This window comes from Danio rerio, chromosome 15, assembly GCF_049306965.1.
Source record: "Danio rerio strain Tuebingen ecotype United States chromosome 15, GRCz12tu, whole genome shotgun sequence".
NCBI lineage: Eukaryota > Metazoa > Chordata > Actinopteri > Cypriniformes > Danionidae > Danio > Danio rerio.
The window spans coordinates 49,935,658-49,960,549 of NC_133190.1; the positions used below are offsets into that span (position 1 = coordinate 49,935,658).

Here is a 24,892-nt window from a genome sequence, read left to right on the forward strand (position 1 = left end):
CTTATACAAAGCAGATGCACTAGCTAGCATTAGCATTATTTATTAGTCAGTTTTCATATCTAAATATGGACATCACAGGCGTATTCTCCAGAGACGTGGGACTTGTTATTGAAATGTGAGTAGAAAATATGCTTGCGTAAAAGCACACCTGACTGGCTTACCTGGGCGAGAAATTGCGAAATGAGTCTGCAATTTTATGTTCCGTTCTCAGCCAATCGCACATCCTAATTAATATTTATGACCACGCCCAGTGTATCTATAGGTTCTTTCATTCGCCGACTAACTGTCGCTCACTGACCGTCAGCGAATCAGATGGACGGACGTCAGGATACGTAATTAATATTCATGAGCACAATGAGTTGAAAGCAAATATCTTCCACAAACGTCGATCAGAGTTCATAACTGAGCTCGATCATCATGGATTTTGATCTGGCTGCAGGTAAACATTCACACTTTGCTTGTTTTCAAAATCTAAAGGTATTAAATAAACCGTAATGTTTGATTAAGTATAAAACACACGCGGTTTACTTCTTCATCCAGCTGTTGGAGATGAGGAGGTGAAGAAGAAGGAGGGTAAACAAGTGGAAGGAATCTTTGGAAAGAAGGATAAAGACAAGAGCAAAGACAAGGTAATGTGTGCATACTGTATATGATACTCTATTTATTATTATATTAAACAGAACCAGCAGAATTACAGGGGAAACAATGATGAGGATAATATGAGGTGTTTGTAAAGCATCTTATGAGTGAGTGGTCCAGTTTTATTTTTAATAACCACACATACTGAATATAGGAAGTATTTCAGTTTATAAGATCAGACCTTAAATACAATTCTTGGTTCCCAGAACTTTCCACTGCATCTATAACACTGCAATATTTCAATATGCAAAGTTCTCCCCAGAAAACACATAACATTCTCCTGAAGCTAGATTATTTTTTTTTAAATGTATAACCTAAAACTAACGTTAAGTGAACGTTCTTTTAAGGTTATATTAAACTGTAACCATAAAATAACCTAAAAAGAATGTTAAATGTTAGTTTTAGGTTATATATATATAAAAAAAAATAGCTTTAGGAGAAGGTTATGTGTTTCCTGGGCAGAACTTTGCATATGGAAATATTGCACTGTTATAGATACTGAGTCACAGAATTTTAATAATCATCTGTTGAGTCACAATTAAGTGGATCCTTCATTAATATCTCATTCATATGCACAAATAAACACCTTTTATTTACCCTTTAAGCCAATTAATACATTTAACAGAAAGGATTTAATAAGGTTTTAAAAGTCCCTAATATGTGATGTTATTTTTAATGCATATCATTTTATATTGGGTGTGACTCTAAGCATAAGGATAAAGACAAAAAGCACAAGGAGCATAAAGATAAGCACAAAGATAAAGAACATAAAGACAAAGACAAGAAGAAGAAGGACAAGGAACACAAGAAGAAAGATGGTGGAAAGTCCTCCTCCTCCTCCAGCAGCGATTCGGTAATATTTCTGCTTTTACATCATCATATATTTTCAACTTTAATTGTATATATGTGCAGTGTTATTTTACATTTGATAGTTAAAACCATAAAGCATTGTTTAATTAAACTGTTGCCTTGCTCTACTGTGTTTATCGATGCTTTTGAATGGGTTATTAGATGCATATGCACTCATAATATCTACGATTATGAATACCTTCCAAATAGAGCTATTCATTTCTTTATACTCAATATTGCTAAATGAAATAAATCAAATAATGCAATGTCTTTTATTCCAATATCGTGCAGCTGTAGTTTTAATGCACACACTGTAATAATGCATGGGTGGAATCTGAATGTATCAGTGTAAGGAGCAAAGTTTGCACTGGGAGTGAGCTGTTGTGCGTTTATTACATTAGTTGCATGTGTGAAGCTGCTGGCACACAGACTCCTAGATGTAGATATGGATATAGAGGCGGAAGGCACAGGGTTGAACCACTGACCTGCTTGCTGTCAGGCCACAGTGCTAACCACTAGCTCATAAACATATAAATCTTGTCAGACATATTAAAGCTCTGACTTCTTAAAGGCACAATATGCAAGATTTGTTTAATTAAAATATGCAAAAATATATGCTGCTGACTTGAGTAGACTTGAGTAGAAGAATGTTTAAAGGGATGAAAATAAGCAATTTAGGGATGCTCCGATCGATCGGCTAAAGATCGGTATTGGCCGATAACAATTAATGACTCGATACCAAGCAGCAACCTCCTGCTCTCCCTCGGGAAGCCAATATGGAAGTAACTGAAACAGCAATTCATAAAAAAAAAAAAAAATGTAAAAAAAAGGTGTTTACAGCCTGGTACAAAGAAAGATTTTGCTTCATACAGCTTTTATTACCCTTCATGACAACTGTGAGGGGGTGAATTTTTTTATAACTCATCCGTTTCCTTTATATTAAGTTATATTAAGTTTGTGTCAGGGTTTCAGGAAGGATGAGGGAGCGAGGACTCAAGTGCAAACAATAATTGGGTTTTATTAATAATAAAGTAAAAACAAAAGGCAAAACAAAACTACCCCGAGGGGGAAAACATTAACAAAACACACAAACTTAGCTGGACTGACAAGACAAGGCAAGACTGGAGCAGGAACACGGGGAGTGTAGACAACGAACTGGCAAAGGACTGAAGACATGAGGGGGAATATAAAGCAAAAAGTAAATTGACACACGTGAACACAATTAACTAATAATGGGTTAACAAGGAGGGTGGGACTAGACAATAGACGGGAGAGCGCATGACACAGAGAGACAATACAAACCATGCGCTCATATAACGCAACACTGAAGCACACGACAAAAACACGTGACCACAATGTAAACACCGAGCCACGTGCTTTGACAAAAGACGCAAGACACGAGCACACGATACATGAAAACACTCACTGTTCGCTCACACACGCAGCGTGCATGCTTCATCCCAGCACCGACCAAAACCGAAACCAACAAGACTGAGACGCTGGGAATGAAACACCATGCTGCTGACAGACGAAAACACAAACACGAGTACAAGAGCGCACGCGTCTGAGGGACGCAGAGCTCGCGCGCGGCCGCGTCAAGCAGGAGCGCGCACACTCTTCGTACACCCACGACGGCGCGCGCGCGCACACAGAGACAGAAATAGGACCAGACATAGGTAGTGTCCGAGCTCTGCCACCAAAACAAGAATTTACACGACCAGAGTGGCAGAACCCTGACAGTTTGCATATTTAAGGGCGTGGCCACTTGAGTGACAGCTAGGTCTCGTTGGTGGCCATCACGTCACCTCAGCTGAGTCCTGCAGATTAGCCTCTGATCTCGACATATTCATCCTATTTCTGTGTTGTTTTATGTGGCTTTACACAGTCAGTTGCCTTTTGGACTTACTTCAAACGATTATCAGATGATATGACATGCTGAGTGCATTTAATTGTGCTCACAAACCATTCACCTCCGTTTCCCATGTGAGTAAAGTTATATACTTATATACCATCTCTATAAATGCATTTGTTTTATTTAAGATTATTTATATTTATATTTAGAGCTGTAATGCACTCCAGAATCTGCCAGATTGATTAGCTGTGGGCTCTAGAACAGTCATCTGAAGCGTTGTCATACAGTGTTATGCTGGATTTCATCAATATTCTTGCATTAACTAACACAGACTTTATCTAGAGTGTTTGAAAGTCATTCGTGTTTTCCTCCTGTCGGAAAACATCATAAGAACATCATGTTTAGTGGCTCAGTGTTTTTCTACAGTGTTTTTAAAAGTCTAAACACTTTATTGATATAGTGTGCAGCCAAGCACAAGTGGTCAGAACACAAACGAGTCACAGGTGATAAAGTATTAAGCGTTTCTCCCATGTAAGAATGGGTTTTAACCACAGCAGATTGAACTGTAGTTCTGCCAAGCGACTAAAAAGTGATCAGCATGATGGTAAAAAACTGTACATTCCTAGTCAAACCATTCTTCTGCAATCTCATACCAAAAACAGAAATAATGGCAGCATTAATAGCTATAAATGTGGGAGAGCGTTGATATTACCTGATTGTATTGTATTGCAGTATGGAACAATTAAATGTTGATGTTAAATCAAAAGTAATTCACAAATACTTCATAATGAGATGATTTAACAATAATTCTCTATGGTTACAACTGAATTAATTACAAAATAACTATAAAATGATCAAATATGAAATGATAAAACATATGATAATAATTGTACCCAGCTTAAATGTAAAATTAAAGTTACCAGAGGTAGAAGGAGAGACACAGGGGGAGGGAGAGAGAGTCAAAATGAGCAGGCCCAGAAGTTAGCCTGATTGCAGTAGAGTCAGAGAAGATAGACTCTAGAGGAGGAGAGGAGCAGAGCAGGAAAAGACGAGGGCAGGAAAAGAGACTGAGAAGAGTTTTACACCTATTTTGTATCTTTCTTGACCATGTGACTAAGACCCCGTTTACACTAATGCGTTTTCATTTAAAAAATGCATAAGTTTTGCTACGGTTACGCCATCCGTCCACACTTGCCGAGTTTTCGAGCGCCGAAAATGCTAAAGATGCTGTTTTCATCCTAGAACGCTGCTGCTCTGTCTCAGTGTGGATGGGGAAAAACGGAGACAATTGTGGCTTTTCCTCAATATTAAGTAGCCTACACACACAGTTCAGTCTCGTATCCTCTCCCTGTAAATTCAGACTTCGCAAGTTTGATATGAAAAACAGACCCTCGAGGACATGTCGGTAAATCTTCAAAGGGAACAGTGTACTGTATAACCTTACTCACATCATCCTGGCTACGTTGTTTCACTTTCTCAACAATAAAATAAAAGCATGATTTAGGGAACTGCTATTTTCCTTTTGATATTAACAATTTAACAGACAGCAGAAATGTTGAGGCATTGTGCTGCATATATGAGCGTCATCTTCACTGTGTGGATATTTATAATAAAACAGAGCCTATATAACATCACTGCCTCCTTTCATTCTCATTGAAAATACGAAACGTATCCTCTGCTTTGCTGAATGTCAGTTTTAATAAACAAGAATAGCCATTATGAAAGTATATCGCACAATAAGTTTATACATTATAGGAAATAAAGGCAAGCGATCAGTCAATATACAGAATGTTCGTGGTTACATTTAATTATTAACTTATCTTTGCGCTCAGCCAAAACACGTTACCTGAGAACAAGTAATCGATTCAAAAGACCGAAGTCGGGGAATATGTCGTTAGATACCCTGCTGAAAAATCCAGCTCAAACCAGCCTAGACTGGTTGGCTGGTTTTAGCTGGTTGACCAGCCTGGGTTTAGAGGGGTTTTGGCCACTTCCAGGCTGGTTTCCAGCCATTTCCAGCCTGGTCTTAGCTGGTCAGCCTGGAAAATGACCAGCTAAAACCAGCTAAAACCAGCTTGACCAGCCTGGTTTAAGCTGGATATAGCTGGTTTTGGCTGGACTCCCAGCTTGGCTAGGCTGGTCAAGCTGGTTTTAGCTGGTCATCTCCCAGCCTGACCAGCTAAGACCAGGCTGGAAATGGCTGGAAACCAGCCTGGAAGTGGCCAAAATCCCTCTAAAACCAGGCTGGTCGACCAACTAAAACCAGCCAACCAGCCTAGGCTGGTTTAAGCTGGATTTTTTTAGCAGGGATAGACAACAGGATTAATTATATGTCACGTTTAATAAATATAGTGAGAATAGATGCAGCGGGAGATGCTTGATGAGAAGTCCGAGCAGCACAGCTCTCCTCTGGGTAGAAATGCTGCAGCGCTTGCCCGAGTGTGTGTGTGACCCACATAGCAAAATTTCTCTGGCCCAGCTCTGGCCCACACAATCAGGTTTTGCTTGGCCCACATGCCGCAGTGAATTACGGTACATGACTGGACCAAATCTGGCTTCCAGACAAGGGTTAAACATGGACCATATCTGGGCAAAGCCTCAGCCAAGTTAATAACTCATAACTGGGCCTGAACTGGGCCAGATAGGTTGGTGTGTCACGACTGCAATGAAATTGATAAACCCATGGAGTGATGCGCTTTAGGCACACTATGGGCACGCTTTTTCTCAAAGTGACCTGATTGGTAGAATTTTTTTTTCTTTACTCAAAAATGATTTTAGTGTATTTTAAATGTGGGTCAAGACTGGCCAAACACACATGGCCCACTTATCACATTTTTAAATCTGGGCCAAATACTACGTTTTTCATCTGGCCCAAATCTTGTCTGCCGCCTTAAAGACGGTGCCACCTCTGCCAAACCCGGGCCATGTTTGGCCCACATGCTGTATGCCAGTGCCGGATGAATGCCTGCTGTGCCAGCTTTATGCCAAATCTGGGCCAGAATTCTTTGCTACTAGGGGAGTGTGGTCACGTGATGTGCGTTTTCAGCGTTTTGGTGTGGATGGAGAGCAGTTCAGAAACGCTGAGTAAAACGCTAGTGTGGACGCAGATCAATTTTATTCTAAAACGCCGATTTAAAACTAAAACGCACTAGTGTAAACGGGGCCTAAAGCCCAAATGCTGAGACATTCAAACTGACCAATCAACATGTGACCACATCATAAAACCCCCAAAGTCCACTTATCAGGCCCTGATGTTATCAGTATCTGCCTTTGGAGTCCGTATGGACCTTCTTGAGTCAAAAAGACATGCTTTGTCATATAAACAAATGCATATGATAATTTAGCCTCTTACAATCCTCCCCTGGCACCGTTGTGACGCATAAAGAGGCAAAAAGGTGACATTAATGATGAAAATATGCTTTGTGATGTGTGCCGCTGTCATCTTCGGACTTCCTCTCCAGGCTGGTTGCAGGAATAAGGTTGGTCAGTCTTTGTTGTCCTTCAGCCCTTAGTGAGAGGTTTCATTCGAATGGTGTTGCACTGCTTATATGCAAATGTAAATAGTCCTTCATGCCCCCACACGAATAGGTGCTGAGGAATGCAGGGAATCCCTGCTCTTCTCTTGAAGTAGATCAGAAGACGTGAACCTTTTCTCTATAGATCCTGTATTTGAAAACAGCAAATGGCACAACAGACAGCAAAAACACATTGCATTTGTCATTGATGAAAGGATTGATGTGCTCAGTTTGAGTTCTCCTCGAGCAAAATGCCCTCAAATTAATGTGATTGAAAATATGGTCAAGATCAAGACCAAATAAAAGCACGAAGCTCGTCACACAATATCTGGAAACATCAAAATTAAATTGCTTTACAACAAAATCAACAATAGCTGGTTAAGAGTATCAGCGAAATATTCAGTGTAACCAAATACGGTGAGTCTCGCCGGAAGTAGTAAGTCATCCGGGTACTTCTCGCATACCGTTTTTCGAATTCTATGAATTCGGACATTACTACTTGGCTCGCATACTGATTTTAGCGTACTATATAGTAGAGCTGCACGATTCTGGCTAAAATGAAAATCACGATTTTTTTTTGCTTAAAATAAAGATCACGATTCTGTAGATGTAGAATAAAGGTATGGTAAAAACAAACATATGGCACAACATCGATTATAATATTATGTGTAGGTCTACTAGTTTCTATAAATAATTCTATTCTACTTACAATAATTCTGATGTTGAATTATTATGTTTGAGATATATGCTTGCAATCTGTCATATTAGACAATTTAATTCACTGGTAAAATCAGACATTTGCCATTATCAGATTATATTCAACAATATATAGGCTAGAGTAGTTATACTGACATTGTAAACGTTTATTCTCATGCACAACCGTGTGTTCGCTATGAAAGAAAAAAACATCAAATGCTTGCCGTAATCATTACTCTATAATGCGATATGATCATTTAAATGACGTGCACACTTTCGGTTTCATTCTGACTGCTAAGTGCTTGTTCATACTTCGCGTGCGGCTCCCAAACGATCACTCTGTGCCACAAACTGAATATTATTTACAGCTGTATTACCTGTTACTCGCAACATATGCAGGTTCTGTTCATTAAAGTAGACTCGTGCGCACCCTCTCTGTGATAACAGCTCATAGTCAGCAGCTCACGTCACGTGTGATATCCCGATCGCGAAAACATCATTATATGAAGACAAAAGTGACATTTTTAGGTGAATTATTCCTTATAAATACAGTATGCGACTCATTCAACATCATTTGGAGGTGTCCATGTCACTGAGCAACGTGTGTGAAACAATGAAAAGACTCGCTCAGCCGCCTTTTCTTCTCTCCTGAACTTGAAAATATGATTGGCAGAATCGTAGAAATGCTGGATTAAGATCGTCTAGGGCAGGGGTGTCAAACTCAATTCCTGGAGGGCCGAAGCCCTGCACAGTTTAGTTCCAACCCTGCTCCAACACACTTACCTGTAGGTTTCAAACAAGCCTGAAGGACTCAATTAGTTTGATCAGGTGTGTTTAATTAGGGTTGGAACTAAACTGTGCAGAGCTGCGGCCCTTTTGGAACTGAGTTTGACACCTGTGGTCTAGGGGGTCAAATCGAGATCGCGATCTTTTAACTATTAGTTGTGCAGCTCTACTATATAGTATGAAAGTATGTGGTTTCTGACGCAGCCGAAGACTTTTCAGGACCACACTTGCAACCAAGGGGTGAGAAAGAATTCCCAGAATACCCCAGCAACAGCTGCACCCGGAAGTAAGGAGATCCACAAATTAGTATATATATATTTTTTTTTTTGTCATTATTACAAATTTTTTTAATATATTCATAACCGCGTTGATGTTTTACCGTCATGCTTTAAAAAAAAAAAACACTAAATTTCGTGACCTATAATCCCAAATCATAACTCCTGTACAGCAGTCCCACGACTTTCTGACACTCGTAACACTTGAATTCCCTGACAGAAAAGTCTAGTGGCTGTCAATGGGCCCTATCATAAACCGCATGGCGCAAGGCGCAGCGCAATAGTCTTTTGCTACTTTAAGCTTGGCGCAAGAGTCATTTTGAGGTGTTGCACCACACTGTTTAAATAGCAAATGCATTTGCGCTCAAATGTGCGCCCATAGGCGTTCTGCTCTAAAAAAGCAGGCGTGTTTTGGCGCGTTGCTATTTTGAGAAACTGTAAATAGTCTGATCTTTAGACCAGAACAAAGTATATTGTCTGGCGCAAAGTGCGCCTGGGTTACACACTACACACAAGATGCAGAGCAATACGCAAATATCTTTACATATGAAAAATACATAATATCTTAAGGATATATATAATAAGGATATATATAGGATATAAATGATTAAAATATTACAAAGCATATTAATTTCTAGCCTACATAAATTTAAAAACCACTGCCTTCATACTTTCTTCATCTCGGGAGGCTTTTTCAGTTCATTCATTATTTGCTTTTGTATAATGTTATTATTATTAGCAGTATTATTTATTATATCCATATTTATATTTGTTTTATTAAAAACAACTTAGATTTGTCCACCTGCAGGTTTTAGACCATATGGGGCATGGCAGGTGTATTTGGAAATAACTCAGTATTTTGACCACACTTTGTTATTATTGTTCATTTATTCGTTTGCTGGAAATTAGAACTGAATTTAGAAATAGTTTTGAAACAAATCTTTGCGCTTAACAAACGAAATTAATTATTTATAGGCTAACTGATGTCTGTGCGGTAAGGTTTCCCTATCCACGAGAGCAAAAGCGAAAGTGAACTTACTTTACGTCATGTTAATAGCAATGCGCCTATGGCGTGACGCAGCTGACTCTTAAAGGGAATGGGAGATGAGACTCTGATTGGTTTGTTCTCAAAACACACCTATAACTCATTAAGAAAATAAACTCAACCCTTTTAGACCATGCGCCACGGCGCAAAGCGGATTTTCCCGTCCTTAAATTAGCATAAATGCGTTCTGACACGCCCTGAAAGCGTTTGCACCCTGCGTTTTGCGCTCTGCGCATGGACCGTCAAAATGGAGCCCATTGAGTTTTTTACAGTGTCTGCTGTAATGTTAATGCTGTTTTTGTGTGTTTACATTGATGAGTGTGGCCACTGTGTTAAATGCACAGTATTACAAACTTTCTGCCACATTAAATTGTCATGATAACATATTATATGCCTTCAGTGATTTCCTGAAGAGAAATACTAAAAAATAGCCCAACTGGAATCACTCCATCAGTCGCGATTGTCTGATTTCATATAAAGCAAGAAATGGCGAGGACATATGATGACGTGTGCTGTAGTGCTGTCGCAATTCTAAGAGGTACATTTTGAAGTACAAAAAAAGGGGTACAAAAATAGAATTGGAATTGGGATTGGGCCTAAATGTAAAATTAAAGTTACCAGAGGTAGAAGGAGAGGCACAGGGGGAGGGAGAGAGAGACCAAGAGAGCAGGCCCATAAGTTAGCCTTATTGCTGTAGAGTCAGAGAAGAATCACTGCGTCCGAAACCGCATACTTCCATACTATTTAGTACGCTAAAATCAGTATGCGAGCCGAGTAGTATGTCCGAATTCATAGAATTCGAAAATCAGTCGGCGAGAAGAACCCGGATGACTTACTACTTCCGGCGAGATTCTGAAGTGCGCATCCCATGCACGCTGCGCTATCCCATGATGCCCCGTGAGCAAATTCATGAATGGGAGTGAAGCGATGCAAATGACGCAGGTAGGTCGCATGACCATGACAAAATGGTGGATGTAGTACGTCCGAATTCCATTCATACTTTTCACATTCATACTGTATAGAGCGTACTTTTCTAACGGCCGAGTTGTACATTTAAATTCAATGCAGTACCTACTGAGTAGTAGGCGGTTTCGGACGCAGCTATAAACTCCAGAGGAGACCCCGCCTCCACTTTAATGTGATTGGACAATGAAAAACAAGCAGTTTCCTTTTATCTCAGAGTTGACTTTTTTAACCGGCAGATACACAGAGTTCATTGGTAAAAAAATGCGAGACACAGATGGTTAAAATGTGAGACGCAGTTTTAGAAAACCAATTTAAAAAGACACCTCATCGCAGAAAGTTGATGTACCATGATAATAAATGTTGAATACTTCAACATGATTTCTGTAGGAGTCCCAGAGAATGATGAAAACTACAACTCCCATGATTCCACACTCAAAATACACCTTCGTTTGTGGTGAACACACGCCATCTAGTGGAGAAAAGTGCATGCTGTGCCTTTAAACCAAGCCACTATTCTAAGCAGCAAGATACCATCAGCCTGTTTATCAGCTGGTATAATAATCACTGTTAACATCATGACATTCATGATCACTTGTTCTTTTATATAGTTCAATAAGTTCCGCTGATGTTGTTTATTTTTGTATAGGTATATCTGTTATCCTGAACTTTAAGGATTATTTCACCTACTGTAAATTTTCACAGTTTGTTTTCTCAAATGTTATTTGACACAAAAGTTTAACATTTTACATCAGTCAGTTTTATTTTCCATGTATTTAAAAATTCATCTATTATTATTTTAATCTGTCTGTCTGTCTGTCTGTCTGTCTGTCTGTCTGTCTGTCTGTCTATCTATCTATCTATCTATCTATCTATCTATCTATCTGTCTGTCTGTCTGTCTGTCTGTCTGTCTGTCTGTCTGTCTTTCTATCTATCTATCTATCTATCTATCTATCTATCTATCTATCTATCTATCTATCTATCTATCTATCTATCTATCTATCTATCTATCTATCTATCTATCTATCTATCTATCTATCTATCTATCTTTCTGTCTGTCTGTCTATCTTTCTGTCTGTCTGTCTGTCTGTCTGTCTGTCTGTCTGTCTGTCTGTCTGTCTGTCTGTCTGTCTGTCTGTCTATCTATCTATCTATCTATCTATCTATCTATCTATCTATCTTTCTGTCTGTCTGTCTGTCTGTCTGTCTGTCTGTCTGTCTGTCTGTCTGTCTGTCTGTCTGTCTGTCTGTCTGTCTATCTATCTATCTATCTATCTATCTATCTATCTATCTATCTATCTATCTTTCTGTCTGTCTGTCTGTCTGTCTGTCTGTCTGTCAGTCTGTACATCTGTCTGTCATTCTATCTATCTATCTATCTATCTATCTATCTATCTGTCTGTCTGTCTGTCTGTCTGTCTGTCTGTCTGTCTATCAGTCAGTCAGTCTGTACATCTGTCTGTCATTCTATCTATCTATCTATCTATCTATCTATCTATCTATCTATCTATCTATCTATCTATCTATCTATCTATCTATCTATCTATCTATCTATCTATCTATCTATCTATCTATCATCTATCTATCTATCTATCTATCTATCTGTCTGTCTGTCTGTCTGTCTGTCTGTCTGTCAGTCTGTACATCTGTCTGTCATTCTATCTATCTATCTATCTATCTATCTATCTATCTATCTATCTATCTATCTATCTATCTATCTATCTATCTATCTATCTATCTATCTATCTATCATCTATCTATCTATCTATCTATCTATCTATCTATCTATCTATCTATCTATCTATCTATCTATCTATCTATCTATCTGTCTGTCTGTCTGTCTGTCTGTCTATCAGTCAGTCAGTCTGTACATCTGTCCGTCATTCTATCTATCTATCTATCTATCTATCTATCTATCTATCTATCTATCTATCTATCTATCTATCTATCTATCTATCTGTCTGTCTGTCTGTCTGTCTGTCTGTCTGTCTGTCTGTCTGTCTGTCTATCAGTCAGTCAGTCTGTACATCTGTCTGTCATTCTATCTATCTATCTATCTATCTATCTATCTATCTATCTATCTATCTATCTATCTATCTATCTATCTATCTATCTATCTATCTATCTATCTATCAATCTATGTCTGTTTGTCTATCTGTCTGTCTGTCCGTCCGTCTATGCAATATCTTGTCATCTTGCACCTGTTGTATTTTGCATCTATTTTGCTCCCAGATACCGCATAATACAGTATTTTTCATAGAAGAGTGAAAAGCTAATGTTGTTCTCTTTTCTTTTGTTTTTTAGGACTGAAGCTGAAGACCTGAGTTTGGACCAGGACTTCCTGACACACTAATGTTTTTAGTAAAAAATAAAAATAAAATGTTTATGTAAACGTCATTAAATCATGGAAATGTATTGATTTTATGTATGTTAGCTAGTATGTCATATCGCCTATAATGTATATTTATCACATCTGAATATACAATGCACAACACGATGTTAAAACTGTGACAACATACCTCATGTATACTGTGACGACCCCATCTTTATTACACTGTACTGTTATACTGCTAATAATACATTATTGCCAATAGAAATAAAGTGACTGAAAATAAACTTGTGAGATGAGCAAAGTTGTTCTGCCTTTATTTACAGTATAAAACACCTTTTATTGAACATATTATAACATATTTAATTTGAGATGTGCATGTTAATAACATTTTAGAATCAATCACACTGTATGAAAAAATATCCTAATTCCTACATTAAAGGTGAACAAATTGCATTTACAGACTTTTATAAACACGAAACACACGACATACAGGCTACAAACTAATACAAAGCAGATGCACTAGCTAGCATTAGCATTATTTATTAGTCAGAACAGTTTTCTTATCTAAATATGCACACCACAGGCGTATTCTCCACAGACATGGGACTTGTTATTGAAATGTGAGTAGGAAATATGCTTACGTAAAAGCACACCTGACTGGTTTACCTGGACGAGAAGTTGCTGAATGAGTCTGCAATTTTATGTTCCGTTCTCAGCCAATCACACATCCTACTTTATATTCATGAACCACGCCCAGCGTTTATAAAGATTCTTCATTCGCCGACTACCTGTCGCTCACTGACCGTCAGCGAATCAGATAGACGGAGTTCTGTTTACCTAATTAATATTCATGAGCACAACGGATTAAAAACAGAAATCTTCCACAAACGTCGATCAGAAAATTCATAACTGAGCTCGTTCATCATGGATCTTGCCGCAGGTAAACATTTACAATTAACTTTATTTTCAAAATCTAGAAGTATTAGGTAAACCGTAATGTTTAATTAAGTATAAAAAACGCGGTTTTCTGTCAATCTTTATCCAGCTGTTGGAGATGAGGAGGTGAAGAAGAAGGAGGGTAAACAAGTGGAAGGAATCTTTGGAAAGAAGGACAAAGATAAAGACAAGAGCAAAGACAAGGTAATGTGTATATGCGTATATGATAGCCTATTTGTGAACAGATCCAGCAGAATTAGTTACAGGAAAACTAAATGAGGATAATATGAAGCGTTTGTGAAGCATCATATGAGTGGTCCAGGTTTATGCCTTCATAATTACACGTAACGTTACACTCAGAAAAAAAGGTACACGGTGGTACAAATAATGCTCCTTAAGGAACAGTTTTGTCCCTTTGTAAAAGTTGTACCTGTATAGTACAGGGAAGACCTCGTATGATACTGTTCTGCACCTTTTATGGTATAACTAAAATGAAAGTACTCATTTGTTTTCATATAAAAGGTTTACAAGTGTTAAACAAGTCCTTCTTTATTACAATATCTATGAAGTTAAATATGACTGGACAGGTAAAGGGATTTAATGAACAATTTCCATATTATTATATGAATCATCACTTAAAAGCATATGCTTAAAGAAACTCATAAACATTAATTATTAAGTTCTATAATACAAAACAACTACTAAAGCAAAACTACAGGTATTGTAAAGTACACATTTAAGGCATTTTAGATAAACATTTGGTGAGCATTTCCTTATTAATACAGTTTCATTATTGATATCTGCACCTTTTGGCGTGCAAGCTGGCAAAAGTCCTGCATATGCAAAGTGTAAATGCAGACATTTGAGTATTGTAAAACTAATAAACGTTGTGCACATCTCACTACAATACTTTTGCATAATTCTATTTCTATTTTAAAATAAAATAATTTAATAAATTTTTAGATGATTACAAACGCATTGTGTGAAAATTGGAGAAAAAAATGTGTCATATTGCAGATGGGAGAATGTGTTTCTGTAACATTTTGTTTAGCTAAATAGATCTTTTGATTGATGTTGAAGTATTTTTTTATGTTTTATTGTTAATTAAAAAGGTGCATACACCGTACACAAAAAGAAACATTGTTTAAAAATGTATTTGATGTTTAATATTTACTGAAAATAAATTGACGCATTTTAAATGAAGCAAAACGCCTTTAAATAGTTCTTGAAGGAACACATTTGACACTTGTTACGACCCTGGTCTAAGGACAAAGCCTCAACATAAAAGATCACCAGATCAAAAAAATCACTTTAATGACCCTTTGGTGTCAGGTCTCTTTATTTGTCTTTTTTTTTATATATCACCCAAAAACGTGAAGCCAGCTACCTCGGAGTGGACCCACAGAAAAATAACAAACAAAAAGTACACACTAACCCAAATAAAACTAACTACAACTAATAAAATAACACAAATAAAAATTAAAACTCTTCCCCTACCTCCCTAACTAGTTATAAAAACAGGAGAAAATATTTACAGAAAAGAAAAGTGTACAACGTGTCTTGTCGCTGTAGTGGTGCCTTCATGGATCAGATTTGTACCTGAGATGAAAATACAATATTGTATCTGCAGTTTTTAAAAACCAAAGGGACATCTTGCTTTCTCATGGTGCAAATCATGTCCAACAGCAGTGGTACACATGTGTTTCTACAATTCTGTTCCATAAAGATGTACTGCCCCAGTGACCAGGGTTTGTACCTTCTTTGATGCAACATTGTACAATTTTTTCTGAGAGTGTACTGAATATCGAATCGAAAGTATTTGTATTTATAAGACAGGCCTGTAGCCAGTCAGGTGAAAGGGGTGGTTCTTTTCCAATAAGTAGACATTTTCTATTTAATTATGAGATTTAAATACTGTATTTAGTGACATTTTAAGCACTAATATTAGCTGGATTAGCTTGTTAGAAGGTCATTATAACCACATTTTCTGATGTGCCAAAAATATTTCTTTAAGATTTAGGATAAAGACATATAAAATACAAATGTATTACATCATATATCAGTTGTAAAAATAGGAATCTGTTAAACTTTTTAATTAAAAACTGTGGTCTATTGTCATTTATCAGGCAAATAACAAACTGAGCAGCGCATTCAACCATTCTCAGTCAGAATAGGGTATATGCCGAGCTAGTGCTGTTCCCATGCTGATACACTTCCGGTGAGCAGTTATTGTGAACTTTTTTCCATGTTATACGGTTCCTTATACAGCATGGATGTTGTAATGTCATTAAAATACATTCAGTTAAATAAACTTTAGCATTTATTTGGTTGCTCAAGCGTAAAACGAGACAAAAAGCCGTTTACTCGCACGCGCCCGTCAGAATCGGCAGGCTAACGCAGAAGCTCCATTGAATATACTGGGGTAAAATAAATGCTCATATTATAAAGACATGGCAGGGAAATGTAATGTAATGCAGTGCTTCTTGTACAATCTGAGACCCACTTTAAATCGGATATCACACAGCTAGTGGAGATCGCTGATTTTTAAAGAAAACAGACCTTAAACGGATTTTGCATTGGCATTCAATTCGCTGGAAGCGCTTAACCTAGGTTACTGGCAAATTAAAAGTCCTATTAGCATGCTTCGGCATATACCCAATTTGGCCCTTTGAATAATAAAAAACATAATAATAATAATAATAATAATAATAATAATAATAATCATGGATAACAACAATAGCCTAATTGGTATTCAAATTAATTTTAATATAAAGGTTTGTTTTTTTTCTTAAAAAGTGGATCCTTTTTCAGATATTGGCCTGATTTTCTATTTAATTATGAGATTAACATCATATATCGTTGGAAAAAATAGGAATCTTTTCAAGTTCTTAATCAAAAACTGTGGTGTATGGTCATTTATTAGGCAAATAACAAACTAAGCAGCACATTCAACCTTACTCAGTCACAATTTGGCCCTTTGAATAATAATAAAAACAATAATAATAATAATATTCATAGATAACAACAATAGCCTAATTAGTATTCAAACTAATTGTAATAGGGGCCACTTTTGGTGCTTCACACCTTCTTATACGTCATTTTTTGTTTCAATAAAGAGGTTTAAGATGTAGATTTAAAGTTACTTGTGAAATGTTTTCTCTATTTACCAACAATACAGCAGGTCAGTAGTGAAGGATGACTTCACATATGTCAGATTGTATGTTTTCTTACAGTTATTCGCCTCATTTTCTATTTAATTATGATATTTACATCATATATCATTATAAAAAAATAAGAATCTGTTCAAGTTTTAAATTAAAAACTGTGGTCTGTTGTCATTTGTCAGGCAAATAACAAGCTGAGCAGCACGTTCAACTGTCCTCGGTCACAATTTGGCCCTTTGAATAATAAAAAACATAATAATAATATTCATAGATGGCCTAATTAGTATTCAAATTAATTATAATATGGGCCACTTTTGGTGCTACACACCTTTTTAATTTTAATAATCATCATCCGAGACACATTTAAGTGGATCGTTCATCAGTAGCTCATTCATGTGCACAGATAAGCATCAACATACATTACATAGCTTTAAATCATTTGATATATACAATAGCATTAGTATAAGGATAGTATTAGGTATTTTTAAGATTTTAAAAGTCCTTCAAGCACAAAATATGTGATGTTTTTAATGAATGCTGTTTTATATTTGGTTTCAGAGTGACTCTAAGCATAAGGATAAAGATAAGCACAAAGATAAAGAACATAAAGACAAAGACAAGAAGAAGAAGAAGGAACACAAGAAGAAAGACGGTGGAAAGTCCTCCTCCTCCAGTGATTCGGTAATATTTCTGCTATTTAATGCACACACTGTAATAATGCATGCGTGGAATCTGAATGTATGAGTGTAAGGAGCAAAGTTTGCACTGGGAGTGAGCTGTTGTGCGTTTATTACATTAGTTGCATATGTAATGTTGGCAGACAGACTCGCACAAGAGATGTAGATATGGAGATAGAGCCTGAGGGCACAGGGTTGGGCTCCATGAATGAAAGATAGCAGCGTATCGTAAAACAGGTTGATCGACAGGTGTGGTCTTTCTGTTTTGGTGCACTCTAAAAAAGGCTGGGCTCACATAACTCAACATTGGGTCAAATATGGACAAACCCAACCCCTGAGCTCAAAAACGTGTAAGGACAAACCCAATGGTAGAGTTATGAAGCATCATTTACATTCAATTTTAAAATGTTAACACAATCGTTGCGTCAAATATGGCCTAACACAACTGTTGGGTTAAAATTTTCGTTTATATAAACCCAATGGCTGTGTCAAAAATGTAATTTAAATTGAATGACCACCAACGTTGGGTCAAGTATACTGTAGACAAACTATTGGATTAAAAATATATATGGACAAGCCCAATGGTGATTATAAAGTATAATTTAAACTTAATTTAAAAAATTTTACACATTTGTTGGGTCAAATATGGACAAGCACAACTGTTGGGTTAAAAAGTGTCAATTATATAAACAAACCCAATGGTTGGATTAAATAGTATAAATCAAATTGAATTGAAAAAAATTACCACCAATGTTGGGTCAAATATGGACAAACCCAACTGTTGGGTTAAAAATTGCTATTAGTAAAAAAATCACCAACAGTGTTGGGTTGAATATGGACAAACCCAACCCTTGGGCTCACAAACATGTAAGGACAAACCCAATGGTGATTAAAAAGTATAATGTAAATTTAATTTAAAAAGTTAACACAAATGTTGGGTCAAATATGGACAAGCACAACTGTTGGGTTAAAAAGTGTCATTTGTAAAATATTATCATTAGCGTTGAGTTGAATATGGACAAACTCAACCATTGGGTTAAAAACGGATTTAGATAAACCCAATGGTTGGATTAAAAAGTATAAATAAAATTGATTTGGAAAAAATTACCACCAATGTTGGGCCAAATATGGACAAACCCAATTGTTGGGTTAAAAATTGTAATTTGTAAAAATTACCAACAATGTTGGGTTGAATATGGACAAACCCAAACCTTGGGCTCAAAAACATGTAAGGACAAACCCAATGGTGATTATAAAGTATAATGTAAACTTAATTTTAAAAAATTAACACAATTGTTGGGTCAAATATGGACAAACACAACTGTTGGGTTAAAAAGTGTAATTTGTTAAATATTACCACCAGCGTTGCGTTGAATATGGACAAACTCAACCATTGGGTTAAAAACATATTTGGACAAACCCAATAGTTAGATTAAAAAGTATAATGTAAATTTAATTTAAAGATTGTTGGGTAAAATGTGGACAAACACAACTGCTGGGTTAAAAGGTGTCATTTATACAAACAAACTCAATGGTTGGATTAAAAAAAGTGTAATTCAGATTGAACTGGGAAAAAATACCCCTAATGTTGGGTCAAATATGGACAGACCCAACTGTTGGGTTAAAAAGTGGCATTTATATGAACAAGCCCAATGGTTGGATTAAAAAATGAAATTTAAATTGAATTGGGGAAAAAAGTCACCAATGTTGGATCAAATATGGACAAACCCAACTGTTTCAAAGGTGTCATTTATATGAACAAACATCATTTTTGTTTTAAAAATGCCATTCAGATTGAATCTGAAAAAGAAAAAATTACCACCAATGTTGGGTCAAATATGGACAGTGTTTGGGTAAAAAGTGCCATTTAAAAGAAAATAACACCAACATTGGGTTAAAGATGGACACACTCAACCATTAAGTTAAAAACGTTCAGCGTATGGACAAACCCAATGGTTAGATATAAAAAGTATTATGTAAATTTATAGAAAAAAAGTTAACCCAATCACTGGGTCAAATATGGACAAACACAACTGTTGGGTTCAAAAGTGTCATTTATACAAACAAACCCAATGGTTGGATTCAGAAGTCGAAATCATAATAAATAAGAAAAAAAATGACCACTAACTGTTGGCTTAAAAAGTGTCATATAAATTAAATTGTAAAAATGACCACCAATGCTGGGTCAAATAAAGACAAAAACCACTGTTGGGTTAAAAGGTGTAATTTAAATTTAAATGTAAAAATTAACTCAATGTTGGGTCAAATAAAGACAAACACCACCGCTGGGTTAAAAAGTGTCATTTAAATTGAATGTTTAGCTGCCATTGGGTAAAATGTGGAGGAATCCACTTGCTGGTTTGAAAAGAGTTCTTGAAATGTAATTGAAAAAACTTGAAATGTAATTGAAAAAAGTATCACCAATGTTAGATCAAATATGAACAAACCCAACCGTTGGGTTAAAATGTGTCATTTCAATTTAATTGTAAAAGTGAACCCAGCATTGTGTCAAATATGTACAGACCTACCTGTTGGTTTAAAAAGAGTCATTTACATTTAATTTAAAAATAATTACCATCAATGTCGGGTCAAATATGGACAAACTTATGTGTTGGGTTAACAAAAAGTGTCATTTAAAAATTAATTGTATACTAACTCACCATTGGGTCAAATATGGACAAACCAAACCATTGGGTTAAAAGTGTCATTTAAATTTAATTGTAAAAATAAATTCAACATTATTTGTATCACTCAAATTTACTACAACCCAGCCTTATTTTCAGAGTGCAGTAGCGTGTTTCAGTTGTGCAGACAGTTGCTATTAATCAGGTTCTTCTGGAAAGTTTTACTATTATTTGTTCTCATCCCAAACAACATTCCAGCAGCGAGACGACAATTACCACACACAAGACACGCACACACATTTGAGACACACCCAGATGACACAGTCCAAAATATCTGCACTTGATTCACACACGCGCGCACGCACACACACACACACACACACACACACACACACACACACACATACACACACACACACACACACACACACACACACACACACAGAAAGAGAGATGAGATCTTTGTGTTATTTTATTGAGCAAAACAACACACTGCTTTGCCAGTATAGATCATATCAGTGTGGGAAAATAGTCCAGGTTACAACAGAAATCATGTCTTCTGTTCAAAATATTTCTCACTACAAGTTTTTTTTAATGTAATTGAGGCATTTATATTTTAGAAATGTAAATATATAATATTTTCATACGATTTTTAATAAATATAAGAACTTTAATGTGTAGTCCAGCATACACATACATACATGTTTAATGTGGACAAATGTCCTGGACACAATATAATTAGCTGATAGTAAGTCTTGAATGGAGCAGTGGATGGACTTGAGGATGTGCAGTGTTTATTATTCAGGACGTCTGCTGGTGTTCAGGATCATTTGTAGTCAAATCATGGAGAATATTACAGTGTGCCGGTGATAAGCGTGCGTGCGTGTGTGTGTGTGTGTGTGTGTGTGTGTGTGTGTGTGTGTGTGTGTGTGTGTGTGTGTGTGTGTGAGTGAGTCTGCAGAGGAGTGAAGGTGTGCATTGTAATACTAATACAGCTGATAAGAGCCTCACACAGGCCTTACAGAAAATACAGACAGTCATATATAGTGGACACTTTTCTCTCTCTCTGGAATTTGTGTCTTTAAAATATCAGCTGTAAACATCAGGAAACATACAGAATTAGAGTTATTGTACTTTTATTTTATCCTTAAAGCAACTGTCAACCTCCAAAAAACATCCACAAATTACATGTATTATTCCGTAAAATGTTGCAATTTTTAATTTATCTTATTTTATTTTTTATTTTATTTTAATTTTTTTATTTTATTTAATTTATTTATTTTATTTTATTTTATCCTTAAAGCAACAGTTAACCTCCAAAAAATATCCACAAATTACATTTTTATTATTCCCTAATATGATACATTTTTATAAGCTTTTTTTTATTTTATTTTATCCTTAAAGTAACAGTTAACCTCTGAAAAACATTCACAAATTACATTTAGTAGTCCATAAAATGTTGCAATTTTTATTTTACCTTATTTTATTGTTTATTTTATTTTTTATTTATTTATAAAAACATTTGTTTGTTTTTTATTGTTTTTTTATTTTATTTTATTTTATCCTTAAAGTAACAGTTAACCTCTGAAAAACATTCACAAATTACATTTAGTATTCCATAAAATGTTGCAATTTTTATTTTACCTTATTTTATTGTTTATTTTATTTTTTTATTTTTTATAAAAACATTTGTTTGTTTTTTATTGTTTTTTTATTTTATTTTATTTTATCCTTAAAGCAACAGTTAACCTCTGAAAAACATCCACAAATTACATGTATTATTCCCTAAAAAAATGTTGCAATTTAGATTTTATCTTATTTTATTTTTAATTTTATTTTTTTATATAATTTTATTTTTTATTTTATTTTGCTTTTTATTTCATTTTATTTGATCCTTAAAGCAACAGTTAACCTTTGAAAAGCATTCAGAAATTACAAGTATTATTCCCTAAAATGTGGCAATTTTTATTTTATCTTATTTTATTTTAATTAATAAATAATTCTTTATTTTATTTTGTTTTTATTGTGTTTTATTTTATCCTTAAAGTAACAGTTAACCTCTAAAAAACATTCACAAATTACATTTAGTATTGCATAAAATGTTGCAATTTTGATTTTATCTTATTTTATTGTTTATTTTATTTTTTATTCATTTTATTTTGTTTTTATTATATTGTATTTTATTTTATTTTATCCTTAAAGCAACAGTTAATCTCTAAAAAACATTCACAAATTACATGTATTATTCCCTAAAATGTAGCAACTTTTATTCATTCACTCATTTTCTTGTCGGCTTAGTCCCTTTATTAATCCGAGGTTGCCACAGCGGAATGAACCGCCAACTTATCCAGCACGTTTTTATGCAGCAGATGCCCATCCAGCCGCAACCCATCTCTGGAAAATAATTTTTATTTTATTTTTTATTTTATTTTATTTTTTAAATTTTATTTTATTTCATCATTAAAGCAACAGTCAACCTCTGAACCACGTCCACAAATTACATTTATTATTCCTAAAAATGTTGCAAATTACTCCTGTAAATGCAAATTCTGACATCACCTAATTAAAAAAATAAAACAAAAAACACAAATTAGAATTTCTTTTTTGCAATAAAATAATTGCATATGGTAAAATTATTTAACTAAAATAAAAAAATGTAATGTAATTTATTTCCAGAACCTTAAAGCAACAGTTAACTCCTGCAAATATAAATTCTGACATATTCAATTCTAAAATTAGAAACATCCACAAATTACTATTCAAATGCTCTCAAAATTTTGCTTATAATTTTATTGTCATCATTTGTTCTCCCTCATGTCATTGCAAGTTGATATGATATTTAATTGTTTATTTATTTTTTTGTTTTATCTTGTCATTTGACTGATCACAACACTGTAAATTTGTAAAATCTCACTTCATTTCAAGCTCCTATATTCTACATTACATCACATTATTTCAACGAAGAAACCAATTAACATGAGGCTGCATAAAATATATATGTGCTTGGATAAATATCTGAACATTTTTGTCAAAATAATATCTAAAACAAAACTTTTTTTTTATTGCATCAGTTTATTTTTTTGTTAAGGTTTTTTTTTAATAATCTAAAAACTAACCTTTGCTTTACTCTCTGTCTTTTTCATAGGACTAAAGCAAGAGTGAAGATTCATCTGACACCTCCAGGAACACAATGAAAAGTTCTTTATTATATGTTTTTATAAACAGATGAATGCAATATTATTTGATGCAGGAGGGAACAATAAATCACATGATGGTTTTGAGCTGTAAAACATCCAGATGTCCACAAGGTGGCGCCACTTACATGCAAACGCTTAATTGTAATCAAACACTGGAATACCAGAGACTGAGCTTTGTACTGTGAACATGCAGTTTTAATAATAAAATCTTGTGTCTGAATTAGTTCTATCAATTTCCTCTTTGTTAAATACTATAAAGGCTTTGTGTAAGATGATTTAAAGACAGATTAATGCATACATATAGCCTATTTTTAATCGGTTTTATGTAGATAAATTATTGACTTTTTAAAATTGCATATTCGGTACAAATTATTTCTTATCATTCTTATTATTACTTATATTGTTATGCATCTATTAACAGAAAGAGGTAGCAATAGATTACATGTAATCTGAATTAGATAATCAGATTCCTAAAATAAAGTAATTATTATTATAGTAAACTGTTTTTTAACATAGCTGTCATCACTTCAGAATGGATTTCATATTTGTTTTACACTTTGGCAATAAGTAGCATTAATTCATCCTCCTAATTTAATAGTTCATATTCCTTCATGATATCATTTTCATGATAAATTGACAAAAAGATGCATGAAGGCAATCTAAAATGCAAAAGAAGAAGATTATTATTAGTAGACTACAGTAGATATGTAAAACAAATAAGTTATGTCAGTTGTAATTGTTAGTTACTTTATTATTTTATTTTTATTATTCAATATTTACATTTTTAGGAGGAACAAAAATAAGCATGATAAATAATAGACAATATGATGCACAAAAGTAATCTAAATGTAATCTACTCAGATTACATTACCATAAATACATACCGTAAGCAATCCAATAGTAACATTAACCCAGGTAGCAGAATAGTAACTTACTTAATTAGTGCAACTTTAACATGAGGTTACTGAGATTAAATATTTTTGTGCATAACATGCAATATTAGATTGAATTATTATTTTTTTTAATTGTAATATTTTTATTTTGGGGGTAAAAATGTGCATGATAAATAATTGACAAAAAGACACGCAAAAGTAATCTAAATGTAATCTAAAAGTAGTCAGATTACATTACTCCCATATATACTATAAAGTGATCAATGACTTTGAATTCCGTGATGTAATTTGTAACTAGTTATTGATTACTTGTCATAAGTAATCTACCCAGCTCTGCCGCCATATTTATTTTGTTTTTATGATTGCATTTATTTACTTTTGTGTATTACACACTAGATGCAAGATCACATTTAATTAAATAATTATTTTTTACATTTTAATATTTAAA

At 34.8% G+C, this 24,892-nt stretch overlaps 2 protein-coding genes across 3 annotated transcripts; both read left to right on the forward strand.

Moving 5' to 3' along the window:
* Positions 1 to 400: 400 nt before the first annotated feature.
* si:ch1073-340i21.1 lies at positions 401 to 13,247 on the forward strand. Its single transcript, XM_021466510.3, has 4 exons — positions 401 to 439; positions 541 to 629; positions 1,349 to 1,492; positions 12,926 to 13,247. Exons 1-4 carry the CDS (start codon positions 418 to 420, stop codon positions 12,929 to 12,931), a joined length of 261 nt encoding a protein of 86 aa, XP_021322185.2. The 5' UTR covers positions 401 to 417; the 3' UTR covers positions 12,932 to 13,247.
* Positions 13,248 to 13,845: 598 nt separating this feature from the next.
* wu:fb18f06 lies at positions 13,846 to 23,771 on the forward strand. 2 transcript variants are annotated; one of them, XM_701516.10, is made up of 4 exons: positions 13,846 to 13,893; positions 13,999 to 14,093; positions 17,612 to 17,734; positions 23,500 to 23,771. In XM_701516.10, the coding sequence occupies exons 1-4, from the start codon at positions 13,878 to 13,880 to the stop codon at positions 23,503 to 23,505; spliced, it is 240 nt and encodes a 79-aa protein (XP_706608.2). In that variant the 5' UTR covers positions 13,846 to 13,877; the 3' UTR covers positions 23,506 to 23,771. The 2 variants fall into 2 exon arrangements, with proteins under 2 accessions (XP_706608.2, XP_073780256.1); XM_073924155.1 differs by having other exon boundaries at positions 17,624 to 17,734.
* The last annotated feature ends 1,121 nt before the right edge of the window (positions 23,772 to 24,892 follow it).